Raw genomic sequence first — 21,641 nt, 5'->3', positions numbered from 1 at the left:
ATATAGAAACTTCTTTTCCATTTCAAGATAACTATTGAATATGAAAAAAGAATTCAAACTAATTATAATTCTTATGTACAAGTTTCATTCATCTCATGAAAATATTTAACTCATTTTCTGTGATTAATTTCAATGTTAGTGAACTCCAGCGCCTCTGTCTCTAAATGCTTCGTTCATCAGCTCGAGAATATAGACGAGAACGTTCCTGCATCATCTTGCGCACAGCCTGAAACCCCTACAGAATCTATGGAGTTCCTTGCTAGATCTTGGAGTCTTTTTGCCACGGAACTCTCCAAAGCACTGCATAGCACCAATACTACGATCAATGGCGGATCCAGGACCCTGAGTCAGGGGGTGCAGAATTTTTTCGTACTTTTTTATTTTTGTAAATGAATTTTTATCGTACTTAATAATTATAATATATAAATATAAAATACACATACTACTAAATTTATGATTTTTTCATCTTTTATCATATTAAATGACTATTATTTTGTCTCATAAATACAATTCAGAGCGTTTATACTCGCAATTTTCCGGACATAATGTGTATAAAGCTCTCAAACTAAGATAGTGAATTTTTGGAATTTTTTGTTTCTATTCTACCCTCATTTTGAAAAAGGTATATAGTTATTAAAAAAGAAGAATTAATTTCATGAAAAATATGAAGTATGAGCTATTGAAAGAATAAAAATATAATTAATAAATTATAACTTTAAACTACCAAAATAACGGTTAAATAGAAATAAAAAGTTCTTTTAATAGTACACTAACAAATGTCCTAAGGATATATGTTAGTTTTTGCCTTAAAAAAATGGAGTGAATAATATATATTAAATTTGTGAGACTTAAACTTTATTATCATTGTAGTTTGGTGGCAATAACCTTTTTTATTAACATATGGAACACCTGTTCGATCCCCAACATTCATTATTTTGGGATTATTATAAGTAGTATATTAATCATTAAATAAACAATAAACAATAGTAATATGGAGAAAAAAAAAAAGAAAAGAAAGAAAAAAGCATGCGCCTCTGCTAGTGCTACTATTGAAACAGAAAGGTAAAGTTTGTGTCAGATAGTCATAAATGAGGTGATAGATACTGGGGTCTAAGTGAAAAATCTTTAGACTCAAGGTGCAAACTAAAAAATTCAGTGTGGTCAAAATGCAAAAAAATAAGATTATTAGTTCAATTTTTCAAATTTCAGGGTGTGCAGGTGCACCCCCTGCCGGCTGCCACCACACTGGATCCGCCCCTGACTACGATGTCCACCGCCATTGAGATGCAACTCTTATGTTCTTCTGACCAGTTTTATACCACTGCCTCTAAGGATTCTGTAAGAACATTTTCTTTGATTTTGTTTAAGCATTTAGCTATTTGCTTTTCACAATGCAATGCTGCATGTAAATTGCAAACCATGCAAACAAAATCTGTGTTAGTCCTAGGATACTTCAATATTAAGAGACACATAGTATTGTGTTGTGTTCCTGCTGCTTTTATGTATTGGTTCTGAAGTTCTGATACATGTTAGTTCATAGCAGTTATGAGTGGGCGTTGTCCTCAGATTTTACCAAAAGAAAGTGGCGAAACAAAGGTACTTTACTAACAAACAACTCATTTTAAACTTGTGTGATCCTATCATTGGGTGTTAGCATCTTTTCACAACAAATCATTTGGACCATTTTTTTTGTTTCAATTAAGATTTTGAGCCTATCATTTGATGTTAGCATCTTTTCATGAGATACACATTTTGTTCTCACTTTATCAGCTAAATGAGGTTCACTTTTCACCTTAAAACCTTAAAATCATTTACTAATGCATGTATAATTCTTCATCTGCAGGATTTATTTTTACTTCATCAAGCAATTTCTCTAGAATTCCTGTCCAGTCAAAACTTGCTGAGAAATGGGGTATCTTGCATGGGAGATTCTATGGTACATTCCTTTTTTGGACTGTTTTGGTGCAGTCTTTTTTTTAACCAATAAAATTCATTTTAATTCTTACATCAGCGCAAGTCTATGGTAAGTCCTTTTTTTAAACAAACTTTTATTTATTGCATATGAGTCCCCCATCAAGTAAATATTCATTTACAAATTACAAACAAAAAAAATAATTTATTTCAATTAAAAAAAATCATGCCTAAAAAAAACCATCAATATGTCAATTAAAAAAAAATCATACTTAAATCCCTAAATAATATATGTGATAACATCCATTTTCTTTCTAACATCAAGAAAACCCTAAATCCCAAATTGAAAAACCATCTCAATATCTGTATCACAAATTTAAGCTCAAATTCCATGTTCTTGTCAAATTTCATCTATGCTATCACTTCGTACCAAAATCAGTGTTTTTATTTATTTTATTTTATTTGGTAGAAATAGTGTTTTTATATTTTATTTATAAAAAAGTGAAGTTATTTATTATTTTATAATAACCGAACTATGTTTGTTAAAAAAAAAAAGATTAATGTGAAAATTGTTGAGTGATTATAGGAGATAATCACTCAACTATTAAATATACAGATAATCACAACAAAAAATTAATATTAAACATTTGGGGCTTGATTTACATTAAATTATTATCATTATTATTGATTATTACTTAAAGCTTAAAACGAAACAACAGATTTCAAACGAAATAAGGGGCACCACCAATTTTCTCATTGATGACCAGCTATTAATATTCATTTCTCTTTTGTAACAAAAAATAAAAAACCATTCAGATTAAAAATAAAAAAACTATTAATATTAAAAAAAAATTAATTTTACCAATCCATTAAGAATATTTTATTTTGCCAATTCATTAAGCATATCATCTCGCAATACAAGTTGTAACTAATAATGAGACAAATTTTTGAAAATAAACTACAAAGTTCAACTAAATAATTTGCATGAAATAAGTCTGCAAAATTTAATCACGATGTAACAGACCATAGCAGATTTCATCTGAAATACTCAACGTTGATTAGCAGATTTCATCACTTGTTGTAACAGACCATAGCATGAATTTGAATTTTCCCCAACACTCATTCCATATATTGGGTATACGGGTGGTACGTGCATTGGTTGAAGTTCATATATTGGAGAGAATTGTCTGCTTGTGCTTGTAACATCCACAAGTGATTTTGAGAACTGAGAATTTTTAATTTTAGTGATTTTGAGACTTAGAGATGAAAGGAAGTGATGATGAAGAGAGGTTTCAATTTTTTTTTTATATCGTATAAAGCCAAAGTAACTGACTTTGTTTCTTTTTTTTTTTCAATCACAATTAAAATAAAAAATAATTTAAATATTGGGGTAGTTTTATAACTTTTAATATGATAGAGACTTAATTGAAATATTATTTGATATAAAGATACATGGTAGGTACCATATAAGTGGTTTGTACCATATAATTAAAAATTAGTCAATACTTCCATTCTCATTGATCAGATTAAGACTGCACCAAAACAGTCCAAATAAGGAGCTGCACCATAGAATTTTCCATCTTGCATTCAATCATGTGATTATTTTCATCAATTATACTCAGATGCCAGCTCAATTTGTCAGACTGTTACAATACTACTCAGAAGTTGTTTTTCTTTCATTCTTTTTAATTATTGCAAATTTTCGATTACCAGCTTTACAGGAGCTTGATAAGAGGAAGGACAACAGGCAGGTGGTCGAACATAACAATAGATAGAAGGTTTTTCTCTTCTCAACATATCAAGCAAATGTAAGTAGATAACAATGATATCATTTTTTTTCTTTACTTAAACACAACAGTTTTTTCTTTGCATAGAACAAGGCATATTTTTTCCACCATTGATATTTTATTTTGATTTTTAACTGATATTTTCAAATATAGAAAAGAAAATAGATATTTTCAAAGTATCTGAAAAATTAAAGAAAAAATGAATTGAAACCGAATAACTTTTACTTTGGTCCTTTATTTCATATATTTTGTTGTTAAATCTTTTGTTTCAAGAGAATTAACTTTTAAAAAAAATCATAGTTGAAACAAAAAATTGGCAACCATTACTGATTAGAAAGAACAAAACAAATATATCATACACGGGACAAGTTATGTGCTGATCAAAACACATGAAGATGCATAGCTAATTGATCAGTCTAAACTATTTTAAGTGCAATGTTTGTCACCAAGTAAAATATATAAATTAAAAATAGTGATTTCAACGAAACAAACACGAGACAAGTTATGCGCTGATCAAAACACATGAAGATGCAAATAGCTAATTGATCGGTCCAAACTATTTTAAGTGCAATATTGATCACTAACTAAAATTTATAAAACAAAAATAGTGATTCCAAATTTAATATCTCAGTTTCTACACAAGATAATTCAACTTGCAACATTGAATTTGGTTGATAATAATGATCCACACACTACGACCAAACGCACCCCACGACTCAACAACTCCGACGAAACCTAACGCGCGGAACGCGCGACACCCGTGCGACAGCACGGGTATTTTACTACTACTCTTAAAAATTTAAATTCATTCTATATATATATATATCCTTATTTAATTGCTCTTAATTCAACTAACTTATATTCAAATTCTCTCTCATAATAACTAAGGGTATAAATGAAATTAAACATTTAAAACATTTGAAAATTGGTTAAAGTTTCTTATAAAAAAGACCGAACTTTTTTCCCAAAGTGTTTCTTATAAAAAGGGCCGGAGGAAGTATTTAGCAATGCACTTCGTGGAACGAAGATCATCTGACTATGCAATTAGTAACTTTTGAAAATTTGATGATGTTGATTGTTTATCGCAAGGACAATCTCAAAGTCAATAATAGACTTTCATTAAAACCTTAATATGGTTTTTCAATCTGGGGCCAAGCTCCTCCTATGTTAGTTTTGGAGAATGCTTTGGTAAGCTCTTACTTGACTTTGATTTTTGCATAGTATGCTAGTAATTTTATACATGAGATGAAGTGGTTGGATGTGTAGATAAGATACAGTTTCAGGTACATTATCAAGTGGTGCGATTATTATAGAGATATAAAGACAATACAGTTAATATATATTGATGTGCAATTAACATGTTATTTTATGGTTGCAACCAAGTAGCATATATAGGAGTACATAATTTTATTTCAGATATCCAAAATATATCAATGCCTTTGAGTCTTGAAATTGAACATAACATGGTACACAAAGTTGCATAATGCAGGTCCATACAGATTAAGCTTTGGATTCACTCCATTCTTGTAATGTCGGGGTTGCAACTCCAATATTTTTCATGTCAAACACATTGGCTGAAACCACCCAATTATTGCTCATCGTTAGAATCTAATAAACTTTGGTCACATAATTAGATTTCAAAAGCAACATGTTGAAATTGATAATACATACCAAGATGAATATCAGGTGTTGCTGCTGCTGTGGCATCAACAAGAACAGTCACATGTTGATAGTCCAATGCTACAGCATCAAAGACAGTTTGCCGGATACAGTTTGGAGTTTGAACACCTACAAATTAAGTTATATGTCGTGTTTGTTTGGATAAAAAAACTTAATGAAACACTTGTAGCTTAAACGTTTATTATAGTACTAATTATATGTATAAGTTATTTCTATAACAAAAAAATAAAATAAAGTCAAATTACTCACCGGTGACCACTAGACTATTGATTCCTGCTCCTTGAAGGACTGAATGAAGGTGTGTAAAAAAGAATGCACTAAACCTTGTCTTCACAAGTTTATAATCTCCTTCTTTAATGACGAGACCGTCAACTAATTCTGCACCTTCGCTTCCTTTCGTTGCTGGACCGACATTCCCTGATGTGTATAGATGTCGACGAAACATTTCAACATCTCTTCCTAAGGAATCGTGTTCGCGTACCACCTGAAAAACAATTTGAGAGAGACACAGTTCAGAAATTTAAGAGTTATTTTGTTGAATATTTGCAACTGATGAGGTCTACACAATCATATCCTGATGTGGTTGTAGAACAATTAAATTTTCTTTACATATTTTGAGAATGCATAGGTATTTATCGGTACACAAGACACCTCTTAATAGTAGAATACCTTAATTTCTTGTAACTAAATCCCTTATAAATGTGCTTGAATCTAGAGATACATGCTATATAGAAAAATATAATGAATCCTAAAGTATACACCAATAAGGGAGGGGATGAATCAAATGTTAATTTATATACTTTCAAACACCTTTGCTAGCAGAATATTTACATAAATTTTGAATACTCAACTATCATTCAACAGACTAATAATTTGATGTGCATATAATAATATATATTTTATTAATCAATTATATATTGATAATGAAAAATTCTCATCCCCACACATATCTAATATACTCTAATATATATCCATGAATAATCAATGATTATTAGTAACGGCTTATCAAAAAAAAAAAAAAAAAGATTATTAGTAACGATGAAACACTCACAGAACACTTACAATATTGACAACGACTATAATTGAGAAAATCAAAGTGATTGTATGTAGCCACATTCCACATGATACTCTAACATGCCTTCAATTTAACGTGTCATTGCCTCATATGAATAGGATAATACTCATTTTGTGGTGAGTGCTACGGTGGACAGTCTTCACTTGTAGAAATTTTAACGACAATCGACAATACTCTTTACAAGTAAAAAATTAATGATTTTCCTCATCTTTATGACTAATATAATGACATGATTGACGTAAGTTCAATACGAGTTACATCTTTATATTTTATTGTGTTAATCGAACGATATCAATTAAATAATTATCTCAATTGTAAAAGTGAAGATAAATTAGTCCCAAGAAAGGTAAGATAATTATAATTTATACTTCCAAACAATGTGAGAAATACTTATCCAGGCACGAGCCCAAATAATTATTTTAAATATTAATTAATGTGACAAATTTACATTGTGAACATATAGAGTTAGACCTTTTTTTTTTTTGACAAAAGGGAGTGAAGATTTATTAATTACCCAAACAATGAGAATTCCACGTTGTCTAGCAACCTCAACAGCCTTGATCACATTTGGGACAATATCTTTCCCTCCTTTTAGTCGTATAGGACTCTCATCATCTATAAAATCTTTCTGCAAAAAAATCCAGATAGTAAAAAATCCTTAGTTTCTCCAAAAGAATAAAACATCCTAAGGAAATAGACAGAGCATATTAACAACTACCTGTATGTCTATGACTAGAAGAGCTGTCTGATTCCAATGCTCTGTCATTTCCTAAAGGATCAACTTATCCAACTTACAAAGATTTTGGCAAGTTGAGTTGTGTATTTATGTATGTAGGATATATAGGATCCTACTGCAAGAAAAACTCCTTCAATTTTTTGTGGTTCCCACATAAGGTTGGCATGTGGCAGTTGGCAGTTGGCAGCATTCTTCCTGTTATGGTTTTGTCCTTGTGCAATTGTTCCTATTGTAATTTGTTACCGTTTTTCACGTGCATGCATGGTTCATGAACCCATTTGTGCCTTTGCGAAATTGTGCTTAATAAGTTTCTCAAATATCATCCGTTACTTATGTAGAGCACGATATATTTTCCTTAAATTTATCATTTTATAACTTCTACTATTTAAGTAACGGATGAATAAAATTTGAACGCACGAGAAACTCATAAAAAATCTACAGAAATATTCCTAAGAAATTATGTTGTTGTGCATTTATTTGTTGATTGACGTGTTGGTGAACCTTTGGAAGCAATATTACATTTTGCATGAGTAATTAATTTGTCAATAATTTTCCTTTAAAATATTATTTGGAAGGCCACTTATGATTTTTTTTTTTAATAAAATAAATTAGTTCATCCAAATTGGCACAATGTATAATTTAACCTGAGACCTTAAGTAGAAGCACACTCCCAGATTTAAAGTCAATACCACCAGACCAACTCAAATGGGTTGAAGGCCACTTATGGTTATGAAAGAATTGGAACAACTTGGTGGTACTTGAATAACTTGAACAACTTGGTGGTACTAGAATTAATTTGATGGTCATGAAATTGGCATTTAATTGAGGATAAGTCTTAGTTCTCGTTGGCACATGGATGGAATTTCAGTAACATTTATAGCACTAATTATTTGCATCCGTTTACGCTGCAATTTTGGACTTTGCATCTGTGTCATTACTTAAGGGTGCATTTGGATCATTATTGCTCACAATAGAGTGGGAATATGCTAGGTCGAACTAGATTTTCCTAAGTTTAAGTTTGACGTGTCAAAAAATCGAAGGTCTGAATTTGACTTGTGGCTTATTATAGGCTTAATTTTTTAGGTCTGAGTCTGACCTTTTAAAAGCTTAGCGTGGCCTGTTGTTAGCCTGTTTATATACGCTTATTTCATATAAACATATTTAAATAAATAATATATTTATTTTTAAATATTCTTATGAACTAATAAACAAATGTTTCTTTTGATATTTAACATGTTATTTTAAAGAATTTGATTATATACGTCATCATATTTCAATTCTAATTTATAATAATACATGTTAAAAACTAATGTAGATTGAGAAACTTAAACTACTTAAAAAGTTAATAGATTTATAATTTAATCAAAGTAAAAATTTTAATATATAAATAACAATCATAGTAAAAATATTATACTCTCTCCGTCCCGAATTATAAGAGAAAATAAAAAAATCACACTTATTAAGAAAAAGTAAAACATGAAAATTTCAAATATGTTTTTGTGGGTTTTCCTTGGAATAAGTTGCATAGGAAGATGTAAAAACAATTTTTATTGGTTGTTGTTTATTGAGAAAAGGGTAGAGAGAGAAAATTAAATGCAATTTGCATTTAATTTTATGAGAATAAGGGAAAAACATTCTTGAAAATGACTTGCTCCCTTATAATTTGGGGGGCTTTTTTCCCTTATAACTTGGGATGGAGGGAGTACATATTAACTTAAATAGGTCAACCTAGTAGGCCTTAAAGGCTTTTTTAATGGCCTGCGGCGTGATCTTTTTAGCTAAATAGACTTATAAAAAAGCTTTGACCTGCTCTATTTAAAGAAATAGACAGGCCTGACCTGAGCCTATGTAGGCTAAGCCATAGGCCCTTGTAGACCGACCTGAACTATTCCCACCACTACTCAACAAGAACACGTGGACAACCTAATAATGCTGCGCTGCCATAAGTAGAGCTGTAAAAAGGGCCTTAAGGGGCCGGCCCTTTAAGGGGCGGACCCACTTATTCCTGATTATTAATTTTATTTAAATTTTAAACACAGTTTTTTTAGGGTGCCGATCGTGGACAGTGCTGATTGAAGAAAAAGAGAATAAGTTCACGACACTAGAAAAATTGTTTAAAATTTAAATAAAATTAATAATCAGGAATAAGTGGGTCCGCCCCTTAAAGGGCCGGCCCCTTAAGGCCCTTTTTACAGCTCTAGCCATAAGACAACACCAGTCACAATTAAGGATAGAAGAATATTCAAAATTCCTACAACCCATAGAAAAGTAGTTTTCTTGGACAAACATATTTTCTTTAAAATTCACTTTTATACAAACAAGGTAAAAATTTACTACTTTCTTTTATAAAAATTAATGTTTATCAAGATAAATAAATGCAAAATAGTGAGAATGCATAGGTTTGTTCAAGTTCAAACTGTTTTTTTTTTTTTGTTTAGCATAGCTCTGGTATGTCTAAATCCTGAGGCTTATTATGTTGATGTTGAGGAGTGCTAGCAACACACTCCTTAACAAACACACTTCAACACACTTTCTTTTATTGGTTGAAATTCACATGAGTCCCATAAAAGTTATATGAGTCCACATTTTTTATGGGACCCATGTAAATTTCAACCAATAAAAGAGAGTGTGTTGGAGTGTGTTTGTTAAAGAGTGTGTTGCTAGCATTATTCTCTGTTGATGTTACTTACTGTGCTACACTATTTATGTAGTTAAGTGGTGTTTTGTTTTTCTCCCATTTTATTTCATTTCATTATGAATCACTTTAACTCCTTGCATCATGATGTTTAAAACTCCTTAATATATCTAAAAGGATCATGTCAAAGAAAGCTTTGCAGATAAAGGGCTAATTTAACTTCCAAATAATACATATATTATTTTACGGCGTGACAAACTATGGAGCACGAACACAACAAATAACTCATTCTCAACACCCCTTTCCGACCTGTTCAAAATGCTGCCACCTTCCCTAATCCTTTTCACAATGTATCTGAATTATTCATCCCGCCACCAAACAGATTAACCAATCACACACCATATGGGGTTTTGACCGATGCCATACTCGATGTCTTTGAAGAGACTCATGGCCAAGTTACAAACTTGGAGCTTGCTCAAAAAGCTATGCAGAAGCTTGGAGGAGGAATAACACCTACTCTCCGATGCAGTGACCACAACCAAGCTTCTGTTGTGGAGACAGATTGATAGAAAATTAGTTATTCCTCCTTAGGAGCATACTAAGTGCATTTTTCATGATTTTTACTTTAGGATTGGTAATATTGTATTAGTTTTCAACTTAAAAGGGCTGCTGTTTACAGCTAGTCAATTATGTATTTTAATGGGTGTTCTTTGTATTAAGGATTGTGTTTTTCAGTTATAAATTTGGTTTATTTGACAAAAAAAAAAGTTAAAAGTTTGGTATATTTGGCCAAATAGTATTTTTTCTGTGGTAATTGCTAGTCTTAAATATTGTGCTGAATTTGGTGGTTCCCTGTCTTGTAGTTATCAATAATCTTTACAAGAGCCGTGCCTCATTTCACTGTTCATTCGCGGTTTTAGGCGTTTTCGTTTTTCCTGATTTATGATTTTTTTTTTTTTTCCGCGTCATCTGTGCGGTTCTCCCATGGCGTGTTGGTGAATTTTTTTACCCTGTGTGATTTGCAGGATTGCATGCAAAATCTCTGGTTGCATGCAAAATCTAAGGTATTAGGCATTGATTGTTCATGTATTTAATTTAATTTCATTTTGAAGTTTTAGGGTTATTATGTTGTTTGGTTAATTACGCATTATACAGTTTGTATGCAAATTCTGTGCCAGAGTATCTCTACTTAAACACAATTTGCATACAATACAGAGGTATATGTTGGAGATGAGGCCTACTTGAGGTTTTGAGAGTTGAGAACAAAGCCAATTACCTAACATTTTATGATTTTATCGTTTTTAATCCCTCACTCAATCCATAAATTAATGTTTTCGGGTTTTGCAAATTTTATGAATTATTCGTTTGTATGGGAATAAATGATTTAGCTATATCATTATCAAGTGTAATAAGAAGTTTATTTGTCTGAATTTTAATGAGCAGGATATGAGCATGACAATTTATTCGACTGGACCATTCTATTTGTCAAAAAAATAAATAAAATTTATTCGACTGGACCATTCTAAAACATCAGCAGACACAACAGACAAGGAAACAAATGCAACCATCTGTTAGTATTTTATTTTAAGCCTTTAATTTATTTTTTAATTATGGTCGAGCTTGCATTTACTGGAATGCATATGGGTTGCAATGTAGCCCGAGTAAAAAACTTTCCTGGTTTTATTCTATTCCTCACTTGAGTTAATGACTATTTGCAGCCTTCAGATGCTGTGCCTAGCAGTCTACAACCAATGATTGTGGAAAAGCATACAGGTAACTGGATTAAGAACGAACTCTGTTTTATGGTGAGAGATTTTTCCTAAAACATCAGCAGATGCAACAGACAAGGAGACAATGCAGGCTTCCATTGGCTTTCAGTAATTTCTTCCGACTTCCATTAGCTTTCTTAATATTACATCTATACCATCTATTAATGTCTAACACATGGATTCACTTCTCTCGTCATGTTTGGGCTGTTAGTTCAATCATAAAGATAATTTGTTTTGAATTTTTACTTGTCCAAATAAATTCAACTGATTGAGATAAATTTTTGCAGAATGTGAAAAATGGTCCATCCACTTCATCTGCTTTGCCCAAATTGACTACAGAAAATGTTTCCAAGCCTGAAAGGCCACAGGAACCTCAAACCTAGGTCGTGTATTTGGGAATAACTCCCATGTTTCAAGCAGCCAGATCCCTTCATTACGGCGAATTTCTTCAGCCAAATAGCAGGTAAGGAAATTGTTTATCCAGTGTATGAAATTGGACTCTGCTATATTATTATTAGGAGGCTTCTCATTGTATTTTAAATGACACATTCTATACCATAGTTGTAGAATATTTGGCTGAGCCTCTGCCCTTATTTGTTTCTCAGATAGTATTTCAGAGGAGTCACTTAAAGCTTCTGTTTATTTTCACTGTTGCAAATGTCATACTACTCACTTCACCAGATTCCTTAAATGATTAACTTCCTTCACATGACACCTTCCAATCAAATGTAATGGCTTGTCCCACTTTAAGAGTCGGAGAAAGGGAAACTTTAAAGGTTTTAACAATTTTGAAGAACGAGGTATACCAGTGGACGTCCATATGAGGTTCAGGGTCATCGGTTGTAGACCTATAAATTGTGACGATTCAAACATGCATGAATGATATGAGGGGAAGCCACAAATTATTTTTAGTCATTATTTAAGTGTCTTGATTTTCTTTCAAGCATTTTTAGTACACACATATTCTGCATTCCGTTGTCTATTCTCGTGTACAGTTAGGTTTGTAAGCATTCAGTCTGATTGTAACTGTAACCCAACAACTAAATTATTCACAAATCAATCCAATTCATAGTTTATTGAAACAAACATTTTGTTGAATTTGGTGTTACAATCCTGGTTAGGCTTGTCATCTGGACTTGGATTATATTCTAATTTCTAACCAACCTCTCCGTGGTAGTTAGAAACTTAGAACGGAAGAAATTCAACAAGCAAATATTGAATATTCTAAACTATTAAATGCTGATTGGCCTCTGTGCATGTTTGCAAAATTACAGTATAAAAGTAATCTGACTTCAGTCAAGGAATAAGAGCCGTTTGCTTTGTACACTGGCTGCTGCACTTTTAAATTGCCAACATGCATCTTTCGTTAAAATATAGTATTAGGTAATGTAATGTTCACTTTATGGTTTGAATTTACTTGCATAATTGTGGTCACAACATTGAAGATTTTGTGGTATCTCTAGTCACACAGAAACCACAATTAGTTTTCCATAATTTTTATGATGTCAAGAATGTCATAATCAAAATGTGATTCAAAACCGCCTTTCTTCAAAACTGCCTTTCTTCAAAACCGCAGACTGATTGTTAACTCTTGAAATACCAAATTGCATTATTGTAGTTACCTAACAAAGCTATGTATGCATGATTGATCTTCTCAGTAATCAGTAACAAAAATGAAGAAAATGTGAGGTAAAGAAACAGTGTAATGTATAAATGGGTCCCTAAATTCTACTTTAAAAAGTGATAATGGTGACAAATAAGACTTCTGACTAATGATGAACTCCGCTGCCATAAAAACAGGTCTCTTTAACTCTTTATGCATAAAGCACTAAGAGGTGGAATGAAAAGATACAACTTAAGTGGAGACAAATATAAATGGCCTTTCAATTATGTCCTTTTGATCATTACTATGAATCTTTTTAGTTGTTTTATATCATCCTAAATAAAAAAGCACTTTGAAAAAACTTCACATTTTCTTTTTAAATATCTAACAATTGTTCATATATTCTCTCATCATATTGCACTCTTGAGTGATTGAGACCTTAGGGACTTAGGGTATTCATCTTTACAAGTGAGTGTTAAAATATAGAAACTTCTTTTCCATTTCAAGATAACTATTTAATATGAAAAAAGAATTCAAACTAATTATAATTCTTATGTTCAAGTCTCATTCATCTCATGAAAATATTTAACTCATTTTCTGTGATTAATTTCAATGTTAGTGAACTCCAGCGCCTCTGTCTCTAAATGTTCCGTTCATCAGCTCGAGAATATAGACGAGAATGTTCCTGCCTCATCTTGCGCACAGCCTGAAACCCCAACAGAATCTATGGAGTTCCTTGCTAGATCTTGGAGTCTTTCTGCCACGGAACTCTCCAAAGCACTGCATAGCACCAATACTACGACATCCACGGCCATTGAAATGCAACTCTTATGCTCTTCTGACCAGTTTTATTCCAAAGGTTTCACTGCCTCTAAAGATTCTGTAAGAACATTTTCTTTGATTTTGTTTAAGAATTTAGCTACTTCCTTTTCACAACAAGTGGAGTATCATAGCTACTTGTAAACCATGCAAACAAAATCTGTGTTAGTCCTAGGATTCTTCAATATTAAGAGACCCCTAGTATTGTGTTGTGTTCATGTAGCTTTTATGTATTGGTTCTGAAGTTCTGATACATGTTAGTTTTAACAGTTATTAAACGGGCGTTGTCCTCAGATTTTGCCAAAAGAAAATGGCGAAACAAAGTTACTTTACTTACTACTCATGTTAAACTTGCGCGATCCTATCATTTGGTGTTAGCATTTCACCACAAATCATTTGGACCATTTTTTAGTTTCAATCAAGATTTTGAAGCCTATCGTGTTAGCATCTTTTCATGGAGAACCACCTTTTGTTATCACTTTATCAGCTAAATGAGGTTCACTTTTCACCTTAAAACCTTAAAATCATTTACTAATTCATTTATAATTCTTCATCTGCAGGATTTATTTCTACTTCAACAAGCACTTTCTCCAGAGTTTCTGTCCAGTCAAAACTTGCTGAGAAATGGGGTATCTTGCATTCAATCTTGTGATTATTTTCATCAATTATACTCAGATGCCAGCTCAATTTGTTAGACTGTTACAATACTACTCAGAAGTTGTTTTTCTTTCATTCTTTTTAATTATTGTAAAATTTCGCTTACCAGCTTTACAGGAGCCTGATAAGAGGAAGGACAACAGGTAGGCGGTTGAAAGATCAGAAGGAGAGGAAAAAGCAGGAAATTAGGACTCATAATGCTCAATTGCACGCTGCAGTATCAGTAGTTGGTGTTGCTGCCGCTGTTGCAGCTGCTGCGGCTTCAATAGCATCATCCGGAAAGCCTAATGCCTACCAAAAGAACCCTATCATGGCTTCTGCTGCAATTGCATCTGCAGCAGCTCTAGTAGCCTCTCACTGCATTGAGATTGCAGAAGATATGGGAGCTGAACAGGATCAAATCATAACAGCAGTTGACTCTGCTATTAATGCAAAAACTAATGGAGATATTATGACTCTAACAGCTGGAGCAGCCACAGGTATCAGAATATCAAGTCTATTTATTCATCTCGGACAAAACTGAACTTTGTTTATGAAAGTTTGAGCTAAAACCTACGATCTGAGTTCGTTTTAGATTGATTCCACCAAACAAATTCTAACACAAATTAAGAGAAAATCTAATGAACTAAATGGTAGCACTGCGAGGAGCTGCTACTTTAAAGGCGCGGCTGCAGAAGGGGTTTGGAGCTACTACAATTCCTCCAATTGAGGAGAAGTGCGGTGAAGCCAAAGAAACAAACATATTGACAGCATTGGACTACGTCTTTAGAGGTGGAGCACTTCTCAAACGTACAAGAAAAGGTATGTCTACTGATATGTTTGCAACAATGATTTTACTGAAATTGAATAAAAAAAGACAAATGGAAAATGCATAAAGCAATTTGTACTTCTAATGCAAGTAACCATATGCTATTTTAAATGTCCATAACAGGAGTTCTTCACTGGAAGCAAGTCTCTTTCAATGTTAATTCAAATTTGCAGGTAATTGCTTGAAGAAGACACTTCTATATCGAATACTACACCATAGGCATGAGTTCCAATAAATTATAAGTATGTTAACAAAGTATCAAATATTAATTCTTGTAGAAAATTAGAAATCACTTCACAGATCAGATAGAAGCATAAGTATTGGCTGTGTCTATATTTCAATCATATAATTATTTGAAATATCTATTCAACAATGACAACAGGTAGTAGCCAAAATGAAAAGCAAGCATATTGGAGGAACATTTACGAAAAAGAAGAAATGTAAGAAAAGTTTTAGTACACAAAAATTACTTATTTTACTTTTGTTACTAGAAGCAATGTTAAGGTATGGCCTAAAATGGCAGATATAGTCACTGGAGTGTGCAGCGATATCCCTGCTTGGCCGGGAAGGGAGAAGGAAGACATTGGCGAAAAGAGAGCATACTTTGGAATAAAAACAGAAGACAGATCAATAGAATTTGAATGTGGAAGTAAAGGAGACAAACTGAGCTGGTTAGAGGGAATCCAGTACATGTTGAATTGCAGTGCCAAAGTAACATACTAAAAAATACTCCATCTGGACTTAAATATAAGCCAAATAGTATACGTATCTGGTCCACATTTAGACCAAATACATGTACTCTATTGCTTATATTTAATCTCGGAGTAATAAGGATGTCATTGGGATTGCTGTAAATATAGTTTTTTCTTTTCGCCCCCCCCCCCCCTACCCTATATAGTGATTGGAGTGGTTATCCATAGATATGTTGATTGGACAGCACGGCTATAAAAGTCCGCTTAAAAAATATGTTGATTGGAGTGGTTATCCATAGATATGTTGAGTGAAGATTGAAGAAGTGTAGTATCTAGATACAACCATGCTATTGTCACTCTAATTCCTTCAGAAAATCAACATTATCAACAAATACCTGCACAAAGTAATAAATAGATCAAATGATAAAATACAAGATGTGAGACATACAAAGTTTAACACAATAGGAAGGTTTCAAAGCACATAATACATCACATACAAACAAATAGATTGAAAAATGCCGTACCAATTTCCAACCATCGGGGTCCAAACAAACAACGATCTTGGTGTTGATACCCGGTAAGGGTCCAGGTTCACGGATAATCTTCCCTCCACTTAATTTGATTGCTTCTGCAGTCTTATAGACATCATTTGTGCCTATTGCAATCTGTTCTTCAGACACAAAATGAGTTATATTCTTATAATCACACGCGTTATACGTTAATGGAGGACCATGCAACAATCATAAAATCCTCTTTTGAAAATGGAAAAAGAATAGAATATACCTGTGCATAACCATTTCCTTTATCGTAATTAGTGACGCCATAGTTATATGTAAGTTCTAGAACAGGACCATGACCATAACCCAACACGGCTACTGTGTACTGAAAACAATCATAATCAACGACAAAAGAACAATCATAATCTTTATTATGCAGACATTACAAACATCAATCAAAACAGTGATCTCAGAAACACATAGTCATGCATCTGATTAATAGCCACAAGCAGTTGTTACCTTTTCCTCAGGGTTGTCTATCTTACGGAGAAGTTTCATGCCTGCAGCCTTTAAAATCAATAAAGACGAGAAAAACATTTAGCTACTTGTACATGTTTACATCTAAGCAAGCAGAAAGAACCATCACAATAAGAACAGTAAATACACTCACTTTCTGATAGAAGTCTACGACACGATCAAGATCACCTACTTGAAGCATCACTTGGGACAAGGGTTCGCGCGTGAGTTTTCTCTCCAAAAGCTCAAACCTATAACCACTAGGATCTTCAACGGAAGCAGTTACTACAGAGCCACCTTTGACAAGACCGGGTTCCCTGGTAACCTTTCCCCCTTTTGCTTTTACAATATCTACCGTCTTTGCAACCTGCAAAATTGGAGCATAAAACCACAATAGTCTTAATTGTCTATAATAGTTAACTCACATAAATACTTGTATCAGTATCAGTTAATAGAAGTCAGATATATGCTTTGCTTTGCAGATAAATAATAATGCTTTAATTATCTTTTGAAGAGCTTACATCTTCGGCTACAATACCAAAATGACCAAAACCAGTTCCAATGTTATAGTTATCCACTCCATAATCTGCAATCACCACAAAATAGCAACTACGATGAGAAACAATTTAGTGTAAGTGGAAAACATAAACATAATGATTTTTCTAAAAAAATCAGCTTTAAGATTTCAACTTACTATAAGTGAGTTCAACTGTAAAGTAGGAATCTTCAGGCCCATATCCAAGAAATGCATTTGAATATTTATCTTCTGGTATATCGCGTTTTCTCAACAGCTTCATGCCAAGGCATTCAGTGTAGAACCTGTCAAATTTCATTTCACCCACATTTCAATAGATTTATTTGAGCTTATCTACTGATATAAACACTTGTGAAATTGTTTGAAAGATCTTATGGAAATCACTCATGACATGTCTGTCTATAAGCTGCTTTCAGCTTATTTCTATAAGCTCTTTTCTCAAACAGATGTGCCAAGTGTATATTTCCAAAATTGAACAAGCAGAACATACTTGATAGTCTTGTCCAAATCTCCAACACTGTAAACAACATGTAGAAATCTTCTGTTATCATTTTGGACCCAATCAAACAAGTTTTCAGCAGCATTAGCTTCTGGTATTCTGAAGAATTGTGATCCTTTTGCACCAAATAATTGGGATTGTTGTGGTAAAGCTAATAACCAAATCAATAATAACCAAATGCAGCAGCAGCACCAGATAACTAAGTCATAACAAAAATAAATAATAAAAATAATAAATGAAGGATTTGTTTTGTGTGTGGAGAAAGGTATAGAGAGATTAGTTACCAATAGCACCAGTAGTGAGAAGATGAAAGAGAGCAATTCTTCGAGAAGATGAAGATGGAGATGATGATGGAGTGATGCTACAACTACAACAAGGTCTTCTAAATGTTGTAGCAGATGGTAGTAACATTAAGGATGAGATCATTGTATTGTATTGTATTGTAAAGTTATGAAAATTAATGAAATGTTAGTTTTGTCACAAACCAACCAAACATCTCTTCGATCTGTCCTACGTTATTATAGTGTTGTGTTGCTTTGTTCTTATTGGCTATCACTATATCCAAATCCAGGCATGATGACTCATCATGCAAATGCTGCAATATTGGGCTGGACTGGACTGGGCTTTAGCTGGACTTTTAATTTTCTATGGTTTATTTTAGTAGAGTTTTACTTTTCACACCCGTTAGAAATCCTCGCACGCCCCCTGAAATTACCAAAATAACCTCTCGCATTCTACAATACGAGCACTGTTTGCACCCTATTTTGCGAGTGACAATTTTATTTTCAAGCTCAATGTTTTCACCCTCATGAATGAAAATATTATGGAAAAAAAAGAGTTTGCATTCTAGAATGCGATGCGAACTGAGTTTGTATCCTAGAATGCAAATTCTTGTTTTAATAATATTTTTATTGTGTGTGTAAATAAATCAATGGAACAAATAAATAAATAGGAAGTGTGAGTAATTACTGTTTTGTTTGTTCACTTAGTTTCCTTGTGCTTTACATTAACTAAATACATACCAAACTCACATTCCCACCAACTTAGAGTTGATGGTTTACACATAATGTGGAGGTTACTTCCAAACTTAAAAAGACCATTCAAAGACCAAATTTTAAATTCCTATCATATCTATTCAATTGGTTTAGCAAACAATGTCTTCGTTTCTTCTCCTGAATTCATAATCTAAAATCAAATTTGTTTGAATATCATACAAATATCATATATTTCCTTCACTCTTCTGAAATCACCCTCTCTTCATCGTTGTCGCTGAATAGCATCGCCTAAATTTCTGCTGACTCACGACCTTTGACGCCTCCTTTGTCGCTTGTGTGTAGACCGTCTTTCTCAGCTGATGAGGGCAAGGCTAAAGGTGAACATCATCGCAGGCTCTTATCGTATGAATGCAGGATTCTCAGTGGTGGTGGTGGAGGGCCGGGATGTAAGCTGGTAATCAACTTAACAAATATGATAGTTAAAACAAAATCAAGGTTCATTTCTGACTTAGTAATTAGCCATTGTTTCAATCATCTTGAATATTATATAGTGTGTGGTCTATGTTTATCGATAGACCACGCACATAAAACACACTATCTTATTTGATAGTAAAGTTTTAATAGATCTCGCCAATAAAGAATTTGATCCCACAAAATCATGTAGACACCCCTTTAAATTGGTGGGATGTATGTAATTTTCAACAAAACAAATGAAAGAGATATAGTTGAATAGAGTTGAGATAGAAAATGAGTTCAAGTTTTGGTATATCAATTCATGGAAGAAAATGTGAGTAAGATTAGCATACATAGGAATGGAAGATGAACATATTACAAAGACAAACCATAATATAATATTAGTAACATAAATCTCAAACTGTAGTCACTAACTGAACACATTCAACGAACTCGTGTTTCGTTGAGATCAGACATTTCATATTTCAAAATATGCTTGAGATTCGATAAGACTATACGAGTCCCCTAACTACGTAAGTCCATGCAGTCATGACATGACAACGGCCAATCCAGGTTCATCCTTTAGTGAAAAGGACTACCCTGAAGTTTCTTCTCTACCCAAGAAGGAGACAAAACAGGACTCATATCATACTCCCTAATCTTAACTTTCCCTCCACACTTATTATTATTATCACCAACAACATCCAAACACACATTTTCATCATCAGAAAAAACCTTAATTCTCCAAACCTTAAATGTTTGATCCAAACTAGCACTATAAACCAAAAACCCTACAACAACTTTCTCCATCTCAAGACAAGCAGCCAAACATCTAACAGGTCCTCTATGTCCATCCAAAACCATCAAACATTCATGATAACAACTTTCTTCCTCTCTTCTCCATACTCTTATTGTTGTATCTTCTGATCCACTAAATATCATGTTCCCTACCGTTTCGACACAAAGTACCGCGAAACGATGACCCTGCAAAAATCCTCCATGGTTGAATCTATAACACAACCTTTCCTTCTCCCAGAAATTTATCATTCCATCTGAAGTTCCTGAATAGAGGAAACAATGGTTGAATGATGAACTTAGTGCAAGTGCATTAACAGGTGAAGGTTGAAACTTTAATGTCATTGTTAATGTATGTGAGTTTTCTGTGTATACCCTTCTCCATATTTTCACTGATCCATCAGAAGAACATGTGAAAACACAACCATCATCTTGGTTTACTAAGATTGAATTTACATGATCTTCATGTGCTCGAAATGAGTCAACACATTTTCTATCAGAGATTCTCCAAGCTTTGACTGTTCTATCATGAGAGCCAGTATATAATAGTCCTTCTGAATGGTAATAAGCCATGCAAGAAACGGTTTCTTTATGTTTGTGATTGTTGTTTTTGGTTCTGTTGAAGTTTAGAATGGAGTTTTTTGTTCTTCTAGGAAGTGTAGCTACTTTCTTGGATTTGAAGTTTTCTGAAACAGTGAAGTTCCAAATTCTAATTTTGTGATCTTTGTGTGTGGAGAAAACCATATTGTTACAAGCTAAAATGGCGCGAACACCACCGGAGCTTGATTTGAGGTAGCCTTTGTCCATGCAATCTGGTTGCTTCCAAACACGAATTCGACTACTGTTGGATCCAGTAAAGATGAAACCTTTGGAAACTGCAATGGAATAGATGTTTCCTTCATGACGGTGGAGGGAGGCAATACAATGGTAGAGCAATGAAGGGGAAGGAGATGGAAGATGGGAAAGTGTCCATGGTGATTGTGGAAAATTAGTAGAATGTCTTGGTGGACTAAATTGAACATGTTCTTGTTCATTTGTTTCTTTGTGAGTTTGGATTTGTACACGAAGGTGAATGTTGGGGGATTCTTGCGGTTCTGTTTTTTCTTTGTCCATTAAGGTTAGGAGGGTTTTGTTGCCATAGAAATCCATTGCAATGACATGCATGATGAGGAGTATAGA

General features: G+C 33.1%; 4 protein-coding genes across 10 annotated transcripts in view; 2 read left to right on the top strand and 2 right to left on the bottom strand.

The window, feature by feature from the left end:
• Nucleotides 1–12,675, top strand: part of LOC123893706 (casein kinase I-like) — a 19,475-nt gene extending 6,800 nt beyond the window's left edge. Inside the window, exon 16 of the transcript XR_006803528.1 lies at nucleotides 12,593–12,675. The gene's annotated coding sequence lies outside the window, so the exon portion shown is untranslated. The remainder of the gene's footprint in view (nucleotides 1–12,592) is intronic.
• The window catches only part of LOC123893707 (VAN3-binding protein), a 17,190-nt gene extending 739 nt beyond the window's left edge, over nucleotides 1–16,451 (top strand). The window contains exons 1-9 of one of the 6 annotated variants that reach the window (XM_045943500.1): nucleotides 276–315; nucleotides 1,261–1,338; nucleotides 1,544–1,596; nucleotides 1,844–1,912; nucleotides 14,782–15,151; nucleotides 15,309–15,473; nucleotides 15,604–15,653; nucleotides 15,863–15,920; nucleotides 16,004–16,451. In XM_045943500.1, the coding sequence (XP_045799456.1) occupies nucleotides 1,546–1,596; nucleotides 1,844–1,912; nucleotides 14,782–15,151; nucleotides 15,309–15,473; nucleotides 15,604–15,653; nucleotides 15,863–15,920; nucleotides 16,004–16,203 (963 nt within the window). In that variant the 5' untranslated portion in view covers nucleotides 276–315; nucleotides 1,261–1,338; nucleotides 1,544–1,545 and the 3' untranslated portion in view covers nucleotides 16,204–16,451. Of the gene's footprint in view, nucleotides 1–30; nucleotides 316–1,260; nucleotides 1,339–1,392; nucleotides 1,597–1,843; nucleotides 1,913–14,575; nucleotides 14,645–14,781; nucleotides 15,152–15,308; nucleotides 15,474–15,603; nucleotides 15,654–15,862; nucleotides 15,921–16,003 lie in introns of those variants that run through there. The other 5 variants (XM_045943498.1, XM_045943497.1, XM_045943496.1 and 2 more) reach the window with 5 other exon arrangements.
• On the bottom strand, nucleotides 4,958–7,300 carry LOC123893710 (probable inactive nicotinamidase At3g16190). The gene is made up of 5 exons (XM_045943505.1): nucleotides 7,172–7,300; nucleotides 6,968–7,081; nucleotides 5,628–5,862; nucleotides 5,370–5,486; nucleotides 4,958–5,272 (listed from the first exon to the last, which is right to left on the bottom strand). Exons 1-5 carry the CDS (start codon nucleotides 7,217–7,219, stop codon nucleotides 5,199–5,201), a joined length of 588 nt encoding a protein of 195 aa, XP_045799461.1. The 5' UTR covers nucleotides 7,220–7,300; the 3' UTR covers nucleotides 4,958–5,198.
• Nucleotides 16,125–21,641, bottom strand: LOC123893709 (lactoylglutathione lyase GLX1-like). Of its 2 annotated transcripts, XM_045943504.1 has the most exons (11): nucleotides 20,264–21,641; nucleotides 19,236–19,261; nucleotides 18,504–18,651; nucleotides 18,211–18,370; nucleotides 17,880–18,004; nucleotides 17,707–17,771; nucleotides 17,340–17,552; nucleotides 17,189–17,236; nucleotides 16,956–17,054; nucleotides 16,697–16,837; nucleotides 16,355–16,567 (listed from the first exon to the last, which is right to left on the bottom strand). In XM_045943504.1, the coding sequence occupies exons 1-11, from the start codon at nucleotides 21,624–21,626 to the stop codon at nucleotides 16,526–16,528; spliced, it is 2,430 nt and encodes an 809-aa protein (XP_045799460.1). In that variant the 5' UTR covers nucleotides 21,627–21,641; the 3' UTR covers nucleotides 16,355–16,525. The 2 variants fall into 2 exon arrangements, with proteins under 2 accessions (XP_045799459.1, XP_045799460.1); XM_045943503.1 differs by lacking the exons at nucleotides 19,236–19,261; nucleotides 20,264–21,641 and having other exon boundaries at nucleotides 16,125–16,567; nucleotides 18,211–18,418; nucleotides 18,504–18,713.

The sequence above is a fragment of the Trifolium pratense genome, linkage group LG7, assembly GCF_020283565.1.
Source record: "Trifolium pratense cultivar HEN17-A07 linkage group LG7, ARS_RC_1.1, whole genome shotgun sequence".
NCBI lineage: Eukaryota > Viridiplantae > Streptophyta > Magnoliopsida > Fabales > Fabaceae > Trifolium > Trifolium pratense.
The sequence above is the reverse complement of the archived record's forward strand: the minus strand, read 5'-3'. Positions and strand labels throughout refer to the sequence as shown.